This window comes from Eptesicus fuscus, chromosome 4 (genome assembly GCF_027574615.1).
Source record: "Eptesicus fuscus isolate TK198812 chromosome 4, DD_ASM_mEF_20220401, whole genome shotgun sequence".
NCBI classification, from domain to species: Eukaryota; Metazoa; Chordata; class Mammalia; order Chiroptera; family Vespertilionidae; genus Eptesicus; species Eptesicus fuscus.
This window is the reverse complement of record NC_072476.1, coordinates 31,628,401-31,648,527: the sequence shown is the minus strand read 5'-3', so window position 1 is coordinate 31,648,527 and position 20,127 is coordinate 31,628,401. Positions and strand designations below refer to the sequence as shown.

At 54.5% G+C, this 20,127-nt stretch overlaps 1 protein-coding gene across 1 annotated transcript in view; it reads right to left on the bottom strand.

The window, feature by feature from the left end:
• The window catches only part of SRRM3 (serine/arginine repetitive matrix 3), a 33,932-nt gene extending 14,150 nt beyond the window's left edge, over positions 1 to 19,782 (bottom strand). The window contains exons 1-10 of the mRNA XM_054714858.1: positions 19,535 to 19,782; positions 13,373 to 13,474; positions 4,978 to 5,106; positions 4,812 to 4,889; positions 4,257 to 4,286; positions 3,733 to 3,795; positions 3,576 to 3,611; positions 1,751 to 1,801; positions 1,174 to 1,275; positions 641 to 818 (exon numbers count right to left, since the gene is read on the bottom strand). Of these exons, the coding sequence (XP_054570833.1) occupies positions 641 to 818; positions 1,174 to 1,275; positions 1,751 to 1,801; positions 3,576 to 3,611; positions 3,733 to 3,795; positions 4,257 to 4,286; positions 4,812 to 4,889; positions 4,978 to 5,106; positions 13,373 to 13,474; positions 19,535 to 19,767 (1,002 nt within the window). The 5' untranslated portion in view covers positions 19,768 to 19,782. The remainder of the gene's footprint in view (positions 1 to 640; positions 819 to 1,173; positions 1,276 to 1,750; positions 1,802 to 3,575; positions 3,612 to 3,732; positions 3,796 to 4,256; positions 4,287 to 4,811; positions 4,890 to 4,977; positions 5,107 to 13,372; positions 13,475 to 19,534) is intronic.
• Between the last annotated feature and the right edge of the window lie 345 nt (positions 19,783 to 20,127).

The following is a 20,127-nucleotide window of genomic DNA, read 5'->3' as shown; positions in this document are numbered from 1 at the left end:
AGGGAGCCATGGGTACACTGGGAGGTGCCTTAGGAAAGATGGGAAGTGGAACCTCCAGGTTTGAGGTACCCGTCCAGATGAGGGCCGTGGCTAGGAAAAGGACCTTAGAAATGCAGCTGTTGTGGCAAGGGGACTGGGGAAGGGGGCGTCTAGTGAGGGGGCTGAGGGGCAGAGAGCACTCAGAGAGGGGGAAAGGGCTTGGTGAGGAGAGGGAGGCTTAGGGCCCAAGTGATGCCCAGGGGAGTCCTGTCTCAATGGCCATGCCCCTCCCTCCTCAATATGCCTGGGGGAGGGAGGCAAGAGATCTTGTTTCATCTTCAGCTCCTTAAACGGCTGAGTGTCGCGGTGGCAACCCTCTCTGGCCTTCCGTTTGCCAAGCTCAAGGGTGGCCCAAGCCTGCAGCACCCCCACCCACCCACAGGACACTAGAGCCAGGTGGGCAGAACAACCAAGCACTCCTGGCCGCTCCCATTCAAGGGAGGGCGCAGGGGAGGGGGGAAGCGGCGGGCCTGAGGAAGGCGTGCAGCGCCCCCGCCCCGTCACACACTCACTGCCTCCCCCGCGCGGCAGCGGCTCCCCCGCCCCAGCCAGGCGCAGCCCGCGCGTCGCAGGAACCCTCCGCAAAGCCAGGCGTACGTACATCTGGCGGGCTGTGCGCCGAGCCCGGGCGGCCCCCCTGCGCTCCGCTCCGCTGCCGGCTGCCTCCGTTCTGCTGGGGCGACCCCCATCCGCTGCCGCCGGACAGGGAAGGCGATCGGCTCCCGCTGGACCGCTGGCTGCCCGTCTTCCGACCTTCGCCTCGGGGCTTGGGGCTCAGCCTGGGGCAGGAGACAGGAGGAGAGCCGGCGTGGGACGCCCCTCTACCGGAGGCCGCTTCCCGCAGGAAGGGCAGCTCCCTACCCGCCTTCGCACCGGGCCGGGAACATTTCTGTTTAGAGAGCCAAGCCCCAGTCCGCACACTGCCTGGATTTCCGTTCAAGGTCTGGGATGCCTAGCCCAGTTCCAAGTTGGCACTGGCACTGCCCTGGTAAACTACCCACTGATTAATTGCTGTGTGTCTATCAGCCGGGCTCCCCAGCCTCCAGTGTATTGAATACGCAGAAAGCCAGCTCGGCCCCAGCAGAAAGCCGGGCTCAGCCACACCCTGAGCTCTCCCAGGGGCCCAGGACCTACCTGCTGGGCGATCTGGAATCGCTGTCCTGGGAGGAGAGTGAGGGGCTGTGGGAACTTCCGCTGCTGTGGCGATGGGACCTCCGGCCTGGGGACTCGTGTGGCCTGGGAGAGAAATCAGCCTGAACCTAAGTTCTGCTTCCTGATGGAAGCCACGGCTGACCAATATCCCCTCCCCAAGTCTCCCACACAAATTACACAAAGGCTGTCCACACAGAGCCCAGCCAGGCCCTGTGGGTCATTGGTGGGAATTAGGAGAAGCTGCCTTTTTCTCCAGATAGCCCCAACTCCCCGAAGACCTCACTCGTCCCTCAGCTGTTGTTCTTGTGACCCTGGAGAGGTGCAGGGGAGTTACAAGGACTGAGCTTGAAAAGACCCTGGACCCGGAGGCAAGAGGCCTGGGTTCCAGTTCCAGGTCTGCCACTGACTCTTGGCTTACTCTCTGGGTCTGAATGTTCCCACCTGGGCAGGGGGTACAAAATGAACTCCCTTCAAGAGCCTGATTCTGTGATTCCAGGGGGCCAGGTTTGCTGTGTGGGAAGAAGGGCTGAGGAGCTGGAGAATGGGGAAGAGTGCTCACCTCTTCCTCTCTTTGTTCTTCTCTTTTCTTTTGCTCTTGGGGCTTCGAGATCTACAGAGAGCAGAGGCTAGGTGACAGCACAGCCTGAGCCAGGCAGGGGAGGGTGAGCCTCTAGGGAGCCCAGCTGTCCTATGTGTTAACCTGAGATTTGTTCCCCCCTCTGACCTGAGCCTTCCTGGCAGGTATGGAATTGCCCATCCCACTCCATGCTTTGGTTTCTTCAATTCTGCCAAGTCTGCTCCTTCTTTCTCCAGTAAATCCTGGCCCATGATCACCTTCAGCCCGGGCCATAACTGCTGCTCCCGCTGCGAGTGCTAAATGGTGATGTGGCCACCGACCCAGAAGGAAGGCTGACCTGCCCTTATCTTCTGCGTCAGTCTTGGGATGGGCCCTCTGATGAGTTATCAGGGTGGGCAGTGGCCCTCCCAGACAGAGCCCAAGCCTCCTGCTTCTCTGGCCTCTAGACTGTGGCCCAGCCCAGGGTCAGTCACCAGGGGTTTAGAAAATAAATGCTTTCCCTTGGGCGTCATCTCCCTGCTTTTGGATTACTCCTCTGGACCCCTATCCCATCCTGTCCAGCTCTCTGGGGTGGGCCCCACAGCCCAATTCCTGCCTTTGACAAAAGGACTGAGAGCCTTCTGATTAGCCCTCTAAGGTTTCACCTCATGCTGGGTCCCATAGGTCCCTGATGCCACCAAATTCTGACTCAATCCTCTAGTCCTGAACAGATGCTTTCTTCTGACCAAAACTGAGGTGATGCTAAGAAACACTGGAAGGTATTTCTCACAGGATCAAAAGGAATGGGAGGCAGAACTGGGGGGAGGGAGAGGGGAGAGACGGAGTGCAGGGGCAAAAGTTTGGGTCTAGAACCCATGTTGCATGCTTGGGGCCTCAGTCTCCCCATCTGGAGCTATCTAGCCTAGCTCATCTCTAGATCTTTCCCAGGGCTGATAGGTGCTTGCCAGAGGATCTGTACAAGCTGATGGTGACATATTGAGGGCAGCAGGGGCCAACACTGGCCTCTAAGGACTGGGGGAAGGGAAAGGAGGAAACTGAGGAGATTGGAGGGCCAGGATTAGGTGTCCAGTTAGGCTCCTTCCCCCCTGACAAATGGCCATGGGCAAATACACACCGCAAAAATGGGGCTGGGGACTCTGCTCCTCCTCAGGGCTGCTGGGAGGGGCTCTGGCTCTCACCCCAACCACAGGGATGTGACTGCCCCACATCGTTCCCTCCATGCTGAGTGTTCTACTTTCTCCACCCCTGCTTCTGCCTGGGCTCCTATCTTTCACTTCCTCCTGTCCTCTCTCCCAGTCCATCCTGAGTAAGTCACTTCAGAGGCTCATGCTGGCTCTCAGCCCTGCCTTGGTGGAGGCCATCTCCATAGCACTCAGGCCTGTTGGGGGTTGGCACCTGCCCCTCACGATACTCTAGCCACAGCCCACCCACTCTGTCTCTGCCAACTGAGGCTTCCTTCTATCTGGCATGCCCCTTTCCTGCAAATTCTGCCTTCTAACTGACACCTCTACGGACACACCCCTTGGACACTGGACCTGCTGTATTGTCTGGAAATTCTTGGGGTCCCTACGTCAAGGCTGACTCATGGGGCAGGCAAGGATTGCAAATCACTGACCTTCATTGTCCTCCGCCCACCCTCAGTCTCCTGCCTGGGGCTAAGAAGGAGTCCCTGGAGTGGGAGGGTAGAGCAGGGCAGGACCCTCAAAACCCCCCTCCCATCATGGCTTCCTTTGGGCCTTGGTCTCTGCAGGGGGGCACTAGCCTCTAACCATATCCTCCTATCACACCTCCACAGGGCACCGCTCACCTGTGCCGTCTCTTCCTCCTGGACCCAGAATCAGACCTGTAGGGCCATAAAGGGGTTCTCTTGAGTCCATCTGGGATGACTCAGGGACACCCAAGCAGCACAGCCCTGGTCCTGGGCCCCATGGAAGTGAGAGGAAGCCCCAGGAGAGGAAGGGTACCTGTCTTTGCGGTGCTTCTTCACACTCTTCTTCTTCTTGCGCAGGGGTGAGGAGCTCCCACAGCTGCGGACAAAGGGGTGGGAGGTGGGCTCTAGTGAACTGGGGCCTGGGAGGTGGAGGGGCAGCTGGAAATGGCTAGGGAAGGCTGGGTGCCTAGGGCTCAAAGCTGGAAAGGGGATTCCAGGCCATGAAGCCAACTGCCTGCTGTACAGAGTGAACCGAGGCCCAGGGGATTGGCAAGGTCCCTAGAGGTAGTTGATGGAACTGCCCGAGTTGTCCCTGGTCACCCTTCTAGCCTCCCTGGCGTTGTGAGAGAGGGCTATTTCAGACCAAAGGTTGGAGGCTGTAATGGTGGGAGTTCTGGCCTTGCTGGGGAAAAGCTGTTGGTGTCCAAGGTCCAGGCCCTGAGGTCCAAGGCCTCCTGCTTCTGGAGATGGCCCTGGAATCTTACCCACCCACAGACCCCCCCCCCCCCCCCCCCCATCCCCAGCCCTTCCTGGTCCTTGCCCGCCTTCATCACTGACCTGCACTCCGAGTCTAGTCTCCTCTTTTTGCTGAGGGCCAGGGGAGAAAGAAGGACAGACAGTTGGACGGGGTTAGTTGGGTCCCCAGAAGATTGCCAGGGTCTCACTCAGGACAGGGGAGAGGGGACCACAGATGAGACGCTGGCAAACCCCTCCAACCAGGCCACTCATATAGTGGTGGGGAGGGCAGGGCTACTGGGGAAGGGCAGAGGGGTACCCATCAGGTGGACGGGGTCAGTGTGTCTAGTTCTGGGGCAGAGGGTCTGAGGAAGAGGCCAGCGAATCCGGTTCCGAGGTCTGGGGCGGGTGATGCCACTGTGGGGACTCAATGAAGGGCGGGGACGTGGTGGAGGGGAGGGGCTCGTGGAGGGCGGGGCCTGGTAAAAGGAAGGGGGTTGAGTGAAGGGCGGGGTCAGCAGGGGGAGAGCACTTTGTTAGGGGCAGAGAGGCTCGGCGAGGGCGGGCTCACAAATGCGGCGTAGGGTCCCTGCGGACACCGCGGGAGGGGGGACCCACCGCGCCCCTCCCGCCCCCCGCAGCCGGCGGCGCTCTCACCGGCTCCTCCGGTGGCTGCCTTTCTTTTTCTTCTTCTTGGGAGGGGGCGAGGCCGAGCTGCTGGACCAGTGCTTGGTCCTGCGGAGAAGGGCGGGCGCGGGGCGGAGGTGAGGGGCGGGGCCGCCCCACCCGGGCCCCGTCCTTCCCTGCCGCGCCGGGCGCTGACCTGTAGCCCCGGTGCCCGCGGTAGCAGGCGGCCGGGCAGTCGCAGTCCACCGGGCCGTCGTCCTCGTCGAAGGGCGCGTACTCCAGGCCTGGCTCGGCGCCCTCGGGCAGCCGCGGGGTCTCCGCCACGCTGCCGGCGACAGGGACGCTCAGCACCGGGCCGGGCCTTCCTGCCGCCCCTTTCTCAGAGCAGCGCCCCAGGCCTGCTCCGCCCCGAAGGTCCGAGGGAGGCGGGGTGCGGCCGGCCCCGGAGTCTGCAGCCTCGACCCCTAGACGGTCAGGCGGGGATTTGGGGAATCCCGCGGGGAGCCTTCCTTACAGGACTCCCAGCCTTCACGGTGCCATATTTTGCGAAAGAGAAAAAGGAGCAGGGAGCCCTCCCCCCCTAAGTTCCCTTTACAAGTTCTCTCTCTCTCATCAATGAGCCCCCTCCTCCTGACTGAGGCCACGCCCCTTATGGAGACCCCTTCCCCGCACTGACTCTTTGTCCCTTAGTCCCATTCAGGGCACCCCTAATCCAGCCCTCTTCCCCTCAGTGAGCCCCTTTCATGGATCTCTGTCCCCTTTAACCTCACTGCCCCATTCTCCAGCCCCTTTCCCCTCTCTAACTAAGCCCGCTCATCCTCTCCAGCCTTCCTTTTCCCTCACTGAGCCGCCCTCACTGCTAGGGCTTTCCTTAACCCTGCCGTCCCAGTTCCTGAGCTGCCTCCCCCTGCCCACCCGCCTGCCTCCCTCCCCCACACCCCTCCTTCCTCCAGCCCTGGCTGCCTCTCTGAAATATTCATAGCTTCCCCTCGCCCTCCTCTCCGCAGCCTCCAGCCTCCGGAGGCCTCCTCGCTCTTCTGCTGCCGAGCTGTCATCAATCACTGCCTGGCGGCAGCACTCCGCCTCGGATGCTCCCCATCCATCTTGCAGAGCTCTCCCCTACCCTCAGCAGGGCCCCAGGTGGTCCTGGCCCTGCTCTTGGTTCGGGAGCCCAGCCTTCAGCCAGATGTTTGCACCCTGCGGGCATGTCAAAGAATGATGCTTTTCCCCAAAAGGCAGCTGGGCTTAAGGCAAGCGCATCACACGCTGTCCCTAAGTCATTGTATGGCCTGGTGCCTGTCTGCCCCCTCTCTGAACCTCTTCTCCAACATGAGAGTGATAACTGTGTTATAGGGCTTTGGGAGCATTCACCGAGGTAACGGGTGCTTTGCAACTTTGCTTTTTAGTAAACACGCCCAGAAGCCACCCTCCAAAAGCCCAGCTCCAGGGTACCGGTTTCAGGGTGGTGCTCCCCCCACTTCCATTTTCCATTCCATGCTGGCTCAGACCATGCTCCTTCTGCATGGAGGCTCAGTTACCCTCACTCCTGGGTGCCATTCACCTGGCTCATTCTTTCCCTGCCCTGAGAGAGAGAGGCCAGGACTTGGATGGCAGAGTGTTAAAACATGACATGAGCTTTGGATTCACACAGACAGGTCTGAATCCAGGCATGACCAAGCTCACTGAGCCTCAAGGTCCTTATCTATCCAACGAGGAAAGAATATCCCAGCTTTGAGGAGAGGATTAAGTGAGATTCTGTTTTTGAAGCTCCTGTCCCCACCCCTCCACACCCCCCCCCCTCCACACACACACGGTCACCACTGTTAGATGGGGAGCTCAGTCTGACACTCAGATACCAACACCTCCTCTTGCAGGGAGAAAAGCAGTTGTGACACATGAAAGAGATACAGGACAAGGAAGGCAGACCACAGCTACTGAGGGAAAAGACTTTTCAGAAACAAATCTCCAGCAATCTGCTAATCTAGAATCTCAGTAATGCCATTCTTTCCCTAACATGACCTTGGCAGCCTTGAAGTCATCCAGGCAGTACAGGAGGTTTTTCTGGGGCGATGGAGGAGAGGCTCATGTCATTCCCCCCACCCCCACAGAGTCAAACACCCCACATCCCTTCACTCAAACCTCTGTGCTCTCCCCACGCTCCTCTCCCAAAGCCAGTGGCCTCCCACCTCCTGTCCCTGCCCCTGAAATCCCCAACTCACCCCACACAGCCCTCAGCCACACAAATGCCTGGCACATAAAAGATAGTCTTGAGCAAAACGTAAGGGCTCTCCAACATTGTTTGGAGCCAGTGGGAGAGGGGGCTTCCGCTTATCTGGACACAAAAATGAGGACAGCTATTGACAAAATAAAATAGCTCAGTTTGGGCCCTGCCTTCTGCAGGGAGCCCTTCTTGCCCCCTAACATCCTAGCTGAGTGAGCCACTGAGTGTAGGCCCTCACTGTGCCCTCCTTAGTCTGCTGGCCACCCCCTTTTTTCCTCTGTCCCGGGACAGAACTCTCTTCCCACCACCCCATCCTTCCTCCCTGGGCCTTGTCATTTGGCCTCTCTCATTCTTCAGTCCTTCTCGAGAGCAGGCATAGGGTATGAGTAGCAGGCTCAGGGAGAGGCACAAGGTCTCAGAACCTTTGGTGAGACTTGTCCTGGGAGTTTCAGGGATATTAATGGGAGTAGTTTTGTGGGGCTGGCACCACCACATCTGCTTTGCAAGATCTCCCGGGGTTCTCCTATCCTGCCTTTCCTAGATGACAGTATCACTAACAACAATATTTTCTAATGTGCAAACAGTTCTTTGCAGTTCAAATCCCATGTAGAGCTACTTAGAAAAAGTGTCCCCTCCCCCCATTGTATAGATGAGAAAACTGAGGCCCAGAGAGGAAAAGGAATATCCCCTATGGTTTTGGGACCTTTGAGTAAAGAATGTAAGTTCACCTATGCAATTGGCTTTGAGAAGTCATGTGCAAACAGGATAGCCCTTGACTTAGCTGGCTGGGCTTCCCTGCTGTAGATGTTAGCTCAGCTGTTCCCTCCCTACTTTGTAGACACAGTTGAGGGGGTGTGTATTGAGCTCTAGATTTGTTTAACATTTCCTACTCTTAAGTTCATGTTTGTGGTCTAGTTTACTTCTCACCAAGTCTATGAAATAGGCAGGGGAGGCATTCCTCCCTGTGACAGAACAAATCAAGCCCCAGGTAACTGACCAAAGCAGGCCCAAAGAGTCCACTGCAGAGGGACCACGAACATATCGAGGTCGAACACAGCACTGCACAGGACACATGCTGGACGGGCTGCCATGGGCAAGGTTCTGACCTGGGAAAAGACCGCCTGTCACATGCCCTTCTTCCCGCCAGCAGTTTTGCTAATTAACTGGTTCTGTTTTCCATTATCCAGGAGCATAATGGACAATTGACAGATGAATGAGTCCAGACAGAGGAGGGGCAGATCCCAGGCAAAGGCTCTGCCCTCTCTGTTCCTGCTTATTCACTCAGCCAGTGTGCCAGGCCTGCCAGGGGCCTGGAGGGAGGCGGGGGGTTGTGGGGTTTAGTTATGGCAGGAAAAGAGATGAGTCAGGCCTGAGGCCTCTCCTCTATCTTCTCAACATGCAGGGGGAAAAATATAACACTGTGCATATTATAATTACTAATGCAGGTGCCAGGTACTATTCTAAGCACTTTACATGTATTTAATCACTTAATGCTCAGAACAAGCCTTTGATGTGGGTACCACCATTAATAGTCCCATCTTACAGATAAAATAAAGAGGCACAGAGAGGTCACATTCCATCTAACATTAGATGCACAGAAAGAAAAGATGAATTTTCTCACTGTGTTAGAAAGTAGCTTATGAATTTTGTTCTCTATAAATTATCTATTCCAAACATTTTGTTGTATTACAAAACTATGAAAACAGTTATTCTTAAAAGTTGTCATTGTCTATTAGAGTAAAAAAAAGGAAAAAGAACTGACAGCAACCCCAAGAAATAAAGAAAATATATGCATTCCAAAGAAGAGAAGCTTTTATTTTTATCCTGGCAATATGGGCAAAGTGGTTTTTAGAGGCAGCCTTGGATGATGGGGTGTTTTGATGGGGTGTGTTGTGCAGAAGAGGCTAGGGTGTTTGAGGCTGAGGGCCCAGAATGAGAAAAGATATGGGAGTGCAAACATACAGGGCACAGCTGAGAATTGCCAGTAGGTCAGGCTGGCTGCTGTGTGATGCTGAGAGTGGGAGACCAGGCTGGGTCTAGTGTGTGGAGGCCTTGAATGCCAGGCCAGGGAGTCCAGACTTGATTGCATGGATGATGGGGAACCTACAGAAGGTTTTTGGGGCAAAATAGGATTCCCCACACCAATCATTTCCAAGGAAAAAAGTCTCCAGATCTCTGGGACCTACTATTTCTCTCCATCACCTCTCCCCAGTTTCATCCATCTGATCATCTTTCAATGGGTAAAGTCCCCACGCACCTGTCTGACCACATCACACCTCTCAAAACCTTCCACTGGCTCCCACCATCTATGGGATCACATCCAGATAATACTGCAGCAGTGTGATGTTCTGGTATCCAGTATGGAGGGTAGACAGGTGGAGTGTTGGTTGGGGTGGGACTGCCCCAAGAGACTGTCACTCAAACCAGTCAATCAGCTTAAGGAAGACTGTGATCCCTGGGGATAAAAAGCTCTGGGAGTGACTCTTTGTTGAGACCCTTTCTTGAGTGGGAGTTGTCATGGACTCCTACAGTTCATAGACAGTTAAAATCAGACACACACACACACACACACACACACACACACACACACACACACGGTGGAGACCCTTCAGCTGGCTCTTCTTTGTCATCTTACTCTGAGAGGGCATTGAATTTCTACACATCTCAAATTACCTGTCTATGAGTGCGTGTGGGGTATCAAGGTCAGGAAGCCAAAGGCATGAGCACAGAAACTGCTGGGTGGTCAGAGGGCTTTATAAATCCCTGAGAGAATCTCACAGTTGGCAGAGAGGGTGGAGAAACTCAGGCAGAGGGGAATAAGTTAATATCAATCCAACACTCGCCATTGCCAGCCCTCCCTGTGATCATGGGGATCGTGGATGTTATGGATTGAATGTTGTGTCCCCTCCAAATTCATATGTTGAAACTGTAATCCCAATGTGATGGTATTAGGAGGCAGGGCCTTTGGGAGGTAATTAGGTCGTGAGGGTGAGCTCTCATGAATGGGACTAGCGCCCCTATAAGAAGAGACAAGAGAGCTAGCTTTCTTTTTGTCATGTGAGGATATAAGAAGGTCACAGTCTACAACCCAGAACACATTTCTCACCTGAACCTGACCATGATCTCAGACTTCCAGCCTCCAGAACTGTAAGAAACAAGTTTTTGTTGTTATACAACAAAGCCACCCAATCTCTGGTATTGTTGTTATAGTAGCCTGAGCTGACTAAGAGAGTTGTGCTGGTCATCTGGTAGTGATACATGTCTGCTGTGTGCTAGTGATTATTCTTCACATTTACATTCATTGTCTCATTTAATTTCCTCAACGGTCCTATGAGGTAGGTACTAATATCTCCATGCTATAAGTAAAGAGTTGGAAGCCCAGAGAAGTTAGGGACCTGTTCAAGTCGCACAGCTGGGGTGTGGTGGAGCAGGAATCCATAGCCCAGGCTGTTAACATTGAACTTAAAGGTTTGGACAGGTGGAGTGTCTGACACCAGAGCCTGCACTCTCCCTCCACTACCCCACACTCTGAGCTAAGAATTGAAGGTCTACAGTAAGGCAGGTACAGGACCAATCTCATCTCTCTTCCTCTGGCCTTGGGTTCAGCACCACAAACAGCTCCTCCCAGCCTCTGAGTAATCTAGGGCGCACCATCAGCCTCCTTAGTTTGGTACAGTCACTTTTTGGAGTGATATTTTCACACCATTTTGGCTGCCTGAACTAAAAGAAGCCTTCTGGTCGAACCCCTTTTCTGTGTAAAGGAGGAAACTGAGGCTTTAGGAAAGATTGGCAAGCTGCCTTGTTCTAGGCACCAGGGATAAAGCAATAAACAAAACGGATAAAGATCCTATCTTCATGGAGTTCATGTTCTAGTGGGGTCCCAGGGTCCTGCCAAGTCTATACTGTCCTCTGCCTCCAGACCAGGGGTTCTCCCTGACTGTCAAGTCTTCCCAGAACCCTTTCCTGACTGACAACACTAGCCTGTCTCCCTCAGTTCCCCAACTGAACAAGCACAGGGCTGAAAGGTTCAAGTGGCCGCATTGTCAGGAGCTGCCAGGAATTCCTGGTTTCAGGTTTCAGGTTTGTGTTCCCGCCCAGAGAACAGGAGGCACGTCTTCCCCTCCTCTCCTCCCTCCTCATTGCACTAGCTCAGGGTTAGGCGTGCATCACAGATCCTCAAGGACATTCCTTTTGATGGTGGAGACACTGCAACACTCCCATGGCATATTTCTCAGTGCATCCCAGTTCTTAAACACATCATTCATTTGTTCATTCACTTAAGGAAAGATAAGATCAGGACTACTGGAAAAGACCTGGGAATCATCCACTAACAGGAGAGCGTTCAGCTGTAGAAGGGATAAGATTCCCCCAGGAGAAGAGGGAAGGCAGAAGGAAGGAAGAGACCTGAGGACGTGACAGAACCTTGGGGGGAGGGGCACCAACATCCGGGAAGTGGGAAGGAATAAGGGAGACAGCAGAAGCCATCAGAGGGCCAGGAGGAATCCACAGAGAACTGCATACTGGAAGCCAGGGGGGAAAGTAGGTTTTCAGAAGGGGAAGCCTAATGGTGGAAACACAACTGCCAAAAAGGTCAGGCCCACAGCATGACAGTGGCCATAGCCTGAGCAAGTCACCACATCTGCATGGCTTAAGGAAGTGGAGACAATGCATGCCACACACAAAAATTTGATTGAGCCCTAGCTGGTTTGGCTCAGTGGAGAGAGCGTAGGCCAGCGGACAGAATGTCCCCTTTCGATTCTGGGAAAGGGGACATGTTCTGGGAAAGGGGACATGCCTCGGTTGCGGGCTCAATCCCCAGTAGGGGTTGTGCAGGAGGCAACCTATCAATAATTATCTCTCATCATTGATGTTTCTATCTCTCACTCCCTCTCCCTTCCTCTCTGAAATCAATAAAAATATATTTTAAAAATTTTTGATTGAGAAAGGAGAGAAAAATGTGGGCTGGTAGCTGGAGGAGAAAGCAGAATTGAGGAAGGACAATCACTAGATTAATAGGAAGGAGCCCAGAGGAGGAAAAAGGGGCAGGCCTGAGCTGGAAGGGCCCAGGGAAGCTGGCAGGGAGAGTCCAGAGGAGGCCTCACACACTCACACTGGATGGGAGGGGAAAGGGCAGATGATTTCCAGAGGAGTCCTGGGTGATTTGAAGGGGCACCAGTTAGAAAGCCAGGACCTGTTGGGTTTGGAGGTGGTGCAGGCAGCAGCAGGAGGATCTGGTTTACCAGGAGGTTTGAGAGAGGAAGAGAAGGGCTGGCCTTGCTTTATAGGGAACTGGCTGGCCTCATGAGGGGGAAGGCACAGGAGCTGTTGAGGGCTGCTGGGAATTCCGGTGGGCTGGAGAGAAGGAGTTAGTGGTGACCTATTCCCACCAAAGAGGAAGAGGGAGAGGCCACCTGGGCCTGGCTCCCCAAGTCAACTGTGAACCCCCACAAGCCTGAGGCTGCTCTGACTCTGCTTTCACTCCTACCCAGGCCAGAGAGGAGAGGTTTAAGCGAGGTAAGAAGCAGGGAATGCCACAATGGGGCAGGGACCCTGAGGCTTTGCAAGGGGAAGATCGATCAGAGTGGATTCAGTGACACTCAGTGCACACTGCCTGCCAGGCATCTGGCCATCCAGACATGCCTGGACACTCTCTGGGACAGGCTGCCCCACCCTCCTGTGGCAGTCTGCTCCATTCTGTATAGTTTTGAGTGGTTCCCAGTTCTCTAAATGAGACAAAGTTGACCTCCCTATAACTTCCCTGTTTACCCAAAGCTCTCCTGGGGGCCCATCGCCCACCAGTCCTGTGACAGGTGCCTCCTGCCCTTTGATAGGTGCAGGGATGTCACACACACACACACACACACACACACACACACACACACACACTCCAGCTCATGCTCTCTTTCTCTGACAAGACTTTGGCCACGCTAACAATGGCATTTGGTATGTTGAGTCTTACTTTCCAGAGTACGTGTTTACTCTGGAGCCCATTGTATGGGTAGTAAGAGTTGGGGCAGAAGGACTACCTTCGGGTCCCACTGTCAACCTGTGACAATGCTTGGGGTCAGAACATTTATCAGATTTCCTGATTTGCAGCCTATGGTTCCCTGACCTGAGATGTGGGCTGCCTCTCCCACTGATGGGCCATAGATAGAACCCAGGGAGCAGGGGCAGGTCCCATTGATGCCCTGGTGCCCTGCCTTGTGCCTGGGCCAGGCTGGAGCTTCCAGTGGACAGAGTCCACGTCTCTCTTCTCTTCCTTGCAGACCCCCAACCCTCAGAAGGAGCACTTGGAAAGGCCCCTCTGGCACCCAGCTGCTGTCTGAGCCTGCACCCTCCCTTCCCCTGCCCCCACACAGGTGGCACTCACATGTGGCCTCCAGTCCGGTCCTCCCTCGTGAGCATTCCCTCCTTCTCCATCAGCATCTGCCGGAAAGTCCTGACCTTCTGCCGGGTTTCCTCCTCAGAGTACCTGCAGGGGTGCAGGGAGGGTGACAGCTGCTCTCTTCCTGCCTGTGTCCTCCCCTGCCCCTCCCCCAACCCGTCAAAAGAGCACTTTCCAGCTTGGGATGGTCTGTCCAAGCAAGGCTTTCAACGCTGAGGAAGCGCAAGGCCTGCCCACTTTGTACCAAAGCAGCCAACCAACTAAACAAACACCAGCCAGGCAAACAAATAAACGAAAGGAAGATTTGTTCCCAGAGGTGGGGAGACCAGCTACGTGGGGCTATGCTTCCTCCTGGCCCTCATCCACCCCCAGGGCAGGCCTCCCTCCCACATCCTGACGACATGCACTCTGGACACATTTTAGGGAGAAGTGAGAGTCCATGGCTTTTTCTGCTTTCCTAGCCTCAAGGACATCTGATCCTCACAATAACCTTGGGAGGTTCTTCCAGCATCCCCATCTCTGCAGGATCAAGGCTACCAAGTGGCTTGCTGGGGATCCCAGTGCTAGATCCATTGTCTCTTTCTGTGTGGGTGGGGTGGGGTGGATGAAATCTGTGCCTTGAATGGAAGTTCTCACTTCTCTACTCCCTTCTCCCTTGAGCCAGGTCTCAGGCTAGGGATCAAAGTCCAGAATTCTCTACTCCTTATCCTCATGCCTACACCCTGGAGTCAGTCTTCATCCTCTCTCACTGCACCACTGTGACAGCTGCTGCCTGGCCCTTCCAGCTCTCCTGGCACTTCTTTCTCCAGCATGTGTCCATGCTGCCCAGGTGGTGGGGTTATGTCTTTGCTCACCCAGCCCCTGGCCCTGTATCCAGTGGCTGCTGCTAAATGAATCTTGGGGTTCCCAGCCCACACCCTCTTTCCTTCCTGGGCTGCAGGTCAGTGTCCTGGGTAAAGAGGAACAAGGTCCGGTCTTGTCTCTATCACCCATTCACCATTCACCTTCTATCCATGCAGCAGGTCCAGCCCTCCCCATTCAGCCTATTCATGAAAATAGTACATTGTTTCCTCTTAGGGACTCCTTATAGTTTCTCCATCCTTCTCTATTCAATTCTTTCCTTCCCTTCAACAAGCATGTGTGGATGGACCCTGTCTTTTTAGAGAGCAATTTGGCAATTCTTTTTAAAAATCTTAGAAAATGAACACTCCCTTTGACTCAAATTAACTTCCAGGTTTACCCTGAGGAGATAATCATGGCTAAGCACAAAGAAGTGACTCATAGGGTGTGTACAACAGCATGGATACCCTCTGACCAGGTTAGGTGCTGATGTTTGTACCTCCTGGATCCTGGCAGGTGGTTCCTGTGCTAGTCATTATCTGTTGACTCCTCTGTGTTCTGCACTGGCCTGGGTGTTCCCTGAGGGCAGGGACCTTGTCTGTCTGGATTGCCATTGTGTTCCCAGCACCTGCCACCTTGATTGCCTTATGTGGCACCCCAAATTTTTGATAAATGAGTGACTGGTGATGGAGAGGCATCGAAGCATTTGGAGGTTGGATTTTTATTTTGGAAAGATGGCTTTGGTGGCTGTGCAGAGGAGAGACCTGAAGGCAGAGAGGCCACTATTGGGCTACTGCAGGGGTTCATGCAGGAAATGGTGAAGTTAGAGCTAGAGAGTGGGCCTGAGGATGGAAGGGAAGAAGTGGGCAAAAACTGTCTAGGTGGGAAAATGGCTGGGACTCAGGGACTAATTGGACACGTTGGGGACGGGGGTAAGATAAGGAGCACAACTTTTAACCAGGTGTCTCCTGACGCCTAACTTGGGTCTAATCCTCTGCAGGTTCAGGCACCTGTGTGGCCCACCATATGGAGGGTTGAATCCTGCTTGGCTGGGGGAGAGGCCCATCTCTCCCAACTCCCACCCCCATCACAGGGAGGATGTGTGGGGCTGTGGGGGTGCTCAGGCCACACTATACTGACGTCTCTAACCCAGCGTCACCAAGCCTGGGCCCGTGGTGTCCTCCTCAGTCCCTGTTTAGCATTCAGCTGGAGGGTCCTTGTCCTTGTGTGTTGGGCAGTGCCAAGCCCTTGGACGGCTGGGTTGGTCTGGTGCCCAGGAAGAAGGGGTGGTGCCCTCTCTCTGAGCAGTGGAGGCACAGAGGAACTGCTCCCATTTCATCTTTTCCTCATACCAGCTTGTCATTGTCACCAGCACTGAGACAAAAAGCATAGGCCCTTTAAGACTGCTTAGCTCTGGACTCTGGGAGGAAGACAGGCTGGCTGGTCCATTGGCATGGGGCTCTGCATGTGGTGGGGTTGGGGAGGAGATGGCCCAAGAGCAAGGCTGGGCTAGATTCCAAGTTGGATAGGAGGGGTTTCAGGCCAGGGTTCAAGCCCCATGCCTAGGGGTCTATGGAGCATGTGAGGCTGGGAAATGGGTTTCATTAAGACTTGGAATGGGACATGTGCAGAGACTTGGGGCTCATCCCAGAACTGGCAGGTTTAAGGCAAGTTGACTAACTCCAGCACCTGTCGTTGAGGGCTGAGTGGCTGGATTGAATCAACTTGGTGGCTTGGAGAGGACCACTCTCTGCCCCAGGGTTTCATGCTGGGAGAAGCTGGGGACCCAGGAATAACATTTAGTTATTGGGCAAACAGGTCTCAAGTGTGACCTCCATCTCCTATTCTCCTCTCTCCTCATATCTCTTGAGGTCCAGCCTCTCAGCTGAGGCTATGTGGGATAGTGATTAAGGGGTGAGGCAGGAGAGCCAGGCACTCCTATTTTTGAGTCCTGGCACCCCCCCCCCCCGCAATTGCCAAGCTTTGTGACCTTGGACAAGTTCATACACTTCTCTTAGCCTTAGCCCTTACATCTGTGAAGTGAGATAGTAACCTGCCTTTCAAGGTTATCATAAGGATTAAGAGAGATGATGCATATACAGTCCTTTGCCCATCACATAGTAGGTGCTCAATAAATCATAGTGATTGAGGATTTTTGTTCCAGGGTGATGGGAACAGAGGCTCTAGCTGTCCCAGGCTCTCTGTCGTTTTCTACTCCAGACCCCTGCCAGATCAGCAAGGTCCCACCCAGGTCAGGAGCCACCTGGACCTCTTCACTTTGCATTCCCAGGAGTCAAAGGCTGACATGGAAGAGAGGCTGGTACCCAAACCATTCACTCTTTGTGGAAGTGGCAGCATCTGCCAACTTAAGGCCTGGATAGCATTGGCCAAACCCTCATACTAAAAGTCAAGGGCTTGGACAATGATGTCTGTCTCCCTCGTCCCCACTCCACTGTATGGGAAGGACATGCCAAATTTGTTGCTGCTTTGGGGACTTCCTGGGTTGCCCTCTGGGGCTAGGTTGGGATGAGGAGACACTGTATTTTAAAAGATTTCCCCAGAGTGGAAAATGTTTCATTCTGCTGTCCTTGCCCAGACCTAGGGCTCCAAGATAATCCCTTCCTTTTCATTAATTTGATTTTCACTGAGGAACAGAAGGGATGACTTCTGAGGGGGGTAGATGGCCTCACTATTCCCGTTTTATAAAAGAGGAAACAAAATAAGGGAGAGGGGAGGGCTCAAAGCTCCACGCCCAACTAGGCCACCTTGCCACCACCACCAACATTGCCATCGTGTCCTCACAGGAAGGGGCCTAGGTAGGGTGGGTGGGGGATGTTTGTGGTGGGGGTGAGAACATCACATTGCACAGGCTGTGGGCTCCGTCCCCACCCCTACGGTGACTGCAGGCTGCACACAGAGGCTACTCTGGACGGTGTTTCCAAATGCAGCATCAATCACCAGCGAATTAGCCGGCCATCCATCAATATTAAGGAAGGGATTGCTTTTTAATGAGGCCAAAGAATGCGTGTTCCTGTGACTAGTGGGAATATTTGTCAAATGCCTGAGAACCTGGTAAATAAACGCAAATGAACCAGTGTTTCTAGAAATGGATATTAATGACTAGATTTGGTAACAGGGCAAGGTCCCTCGTGTTTGTGGAGCACTTTCTGGGCACTGACTGGGGGCAGAGGAGCCCTGTCATGCCTTAGTCCGAAGGACCCTCAGAACACAATTCTGGAAGGCAAGTAATTGGGGCTTGCCCAAGGTCACAGGCCTGGGCTAAAAGCCTGGATTGTTGGGTTTCAGAGTGGCTGTGGCCTTCACCCACCAGGCTGTGACTAAGAGCTGGGAGGGGAGGGGGATGGTGACTGGAGAGCTAGCTTTGTGGGAGACTCCAGTCTAAGGACCACCTGCAGTAAAGACTTGGGTGGGAGGAAGGTGCCCTGACTGAATATCTGGAGACCTAGTGGGTGCTTCCCAGAGAGGTACAGGTCCTTAATGCCTGGGGACTGACAGCAATGACTTGGCCAAATGTTATCCCCTTCCATCAAAGGCTGCCTTCATCAGGTAAAGGTCCTCCCAAGTGCAGCGAGGGGCTTGGGGCTCACGGAGGAGGAGGAGATTCCGCCAGGGGAAAGAGGGGTGGGGAGGGAAAGGAGCTTCCTGAGGAATGTGCCTTAGGGTTCCCTGAAAGAAGTCATCCCTTCTGTTCCCTACCCACAGCCATGCTCCCTTCACTCCTCTCCCAACTCAGCAGGGTTTGCAGGTTTAAGGTCCAGGGTCTCTCTCTGCGGAAGGACACTCCATCCTATTCCCTACTCAACCCTGCCCGGGGATCTCATTTCTTCTGCTCACATCCACAGCTCATGGAACCTGTTTTCAGCTGCCAGCAGAGGCCTCCTTTGGGTCTGCTTTCAGTAGCCTTCCATCCATCACTCTCTGAAGAGACCCCACCTCCCCCGTCCCTCAACCTGGTCCCCAGCTGGAGGTGAACACCAAGGCCCCGTGTCCCTGTCTTTTTCTTATAAGACCTGCAGGAGGCCCTGGACCCAGGGCCTTCCTTTCTGATGGCCTTCCTGATGGACTGCCACCGGTGGCTCTCTCTGTTTGAGCCTCAGTGTCTTCCTGGGCTCCACAGGGACAGTGAGCTGTGTCTTGGCTGCCTCTTGAGGAGTCCAAGAGGACCGGATGGACAGACAAAAGTATGGTTTGTAAGGACTGCTGTAAACAGGCTGTCTGGCCTGATGTGGCTCCAGGCCCAATCCCACCCATTGGCATTTCTGATTTCTCAGCTCACTGATAGTGCATATCTGATGGACAGGCCCTGCTCCCAACTTTGTCTCTCTCCACAGCCAGCTCACTCCTTTCAAAGTACTCAGGACAGGATGCAAAAGGGAGCCTTGAGACTATCAGCTTTCCTTGGAACTGCACAAATGGATAGGCTTTGTTCCTGGTGTTTTTTTTTTTGCTTTTTTTGTCTTCAGCCTCATGCGGAGGGCTGTCTCCACTAGACTTGCCAGGGAGGTCCCTCACAACTCCTCCTTCTCAGCTGGGCAAACTCCTACTCATCCTTCAAGGCCCATTCGAATGTCTTCTCCTTTCAAAACCTCTCCTCTGAGCTCCTGAAGCACTTGGCCCTCTCCTGTCCTGTCCTGTACCATGATTCTAATCTGTTTTGTGATGGAGTTGGTTGTTAACATGCCTGTTTCCTTTCTGAGATGGGGAGAGACTTTGAGGAAGTAACTCAGATCCAACTCTGGGTCCCAGCACAGTGCCCAGCACACGTATGTGCCCCATGACTGGTTCTGGACCAGAGAGGATGAAACCAAGCTTCCAGATGTGGCTGCCAGCAGCATTCCTTTGCTGAAACCACATAGTAAGGACCAATTGTGCTTTCTTGTCTGGCTGCAGCACGTGCTTGGCAGAGTCTAGGCGGCTGGATCAACCGATTTTATAGGAGAAACTGAGGCATGTTTACATGCCTCTCTCCCCCACTGGGCTGGACTGGATGTTTTTGAAAGGCATGAGTTGTGTCTCCTTGGCTGCTGTAAATCTGAGCTTGACATAGAGTGGGTGTTCAAGACAGTTTATTGGTTGAATAAACAAGTAAATGAATAAAAGTTCGGTTGGGTTTGCAATGGTTCCACTCCCACGATTTCAGACTCCCTTCCCTTGGTCCCTTGCCTGACTGGGCTCCAGAATCCCCACTCTTGCCTAGCTCCGCCCTCGACCCCAGCCCCACCCCCGCCCGCTGGCCCTGCCCCGCAGCCCACACGTTCCCCGACCTCGGCCCAGCGGCACGCTCACCCCTGCTCCTCCATCATCTCCTGCAGCTCCATGCACTTGAGCTCCACTCGCCGCTTGCGCTCGTGGTCCAGGATCTCACGGTGCGCGCGCTTTACTAGCCCGGGCTCGGCGGCGCGCATCTCCTCCTCGGTCCGCGGCCAGTTCCCGGAGGAGGCTCCGGGCTGCGGGAAGCCGTTCGCAGCATCGGGCGGGGACGGCATGCTGGCTGCCCCGTTGTTCACGGTGGAGGACATAGCGGCTGGCCCCGGAGCTGCTGGCCTCGGCCCTGTGGGACAGACACAGACACGAGGCGAGATGGTCACTTCTCGGCCACCTGCTAAGCTCCTCTCTGCGCGGGTTAATCCTGGAGATTTAAAGGCCTACTCACGGCTCTAATCCGCTTCCCCTCAGACTGCGGAGGGGGATGGACAGCAAGTTTGCACCTTTGGGTCACCCCTCAGAGCAGGAGGGGGGATTGGGCACTGTGAGATGGGCGAATGCAGGCGGGGACGATAGATCGTTTCTAAGGGGCCTTGGCTTGGAACAGAATCATTTTCAGGGACCTAGTAACCACCGGGCAATCCTCTCTGCCTTGTACCAATGCCTGGGCCTGG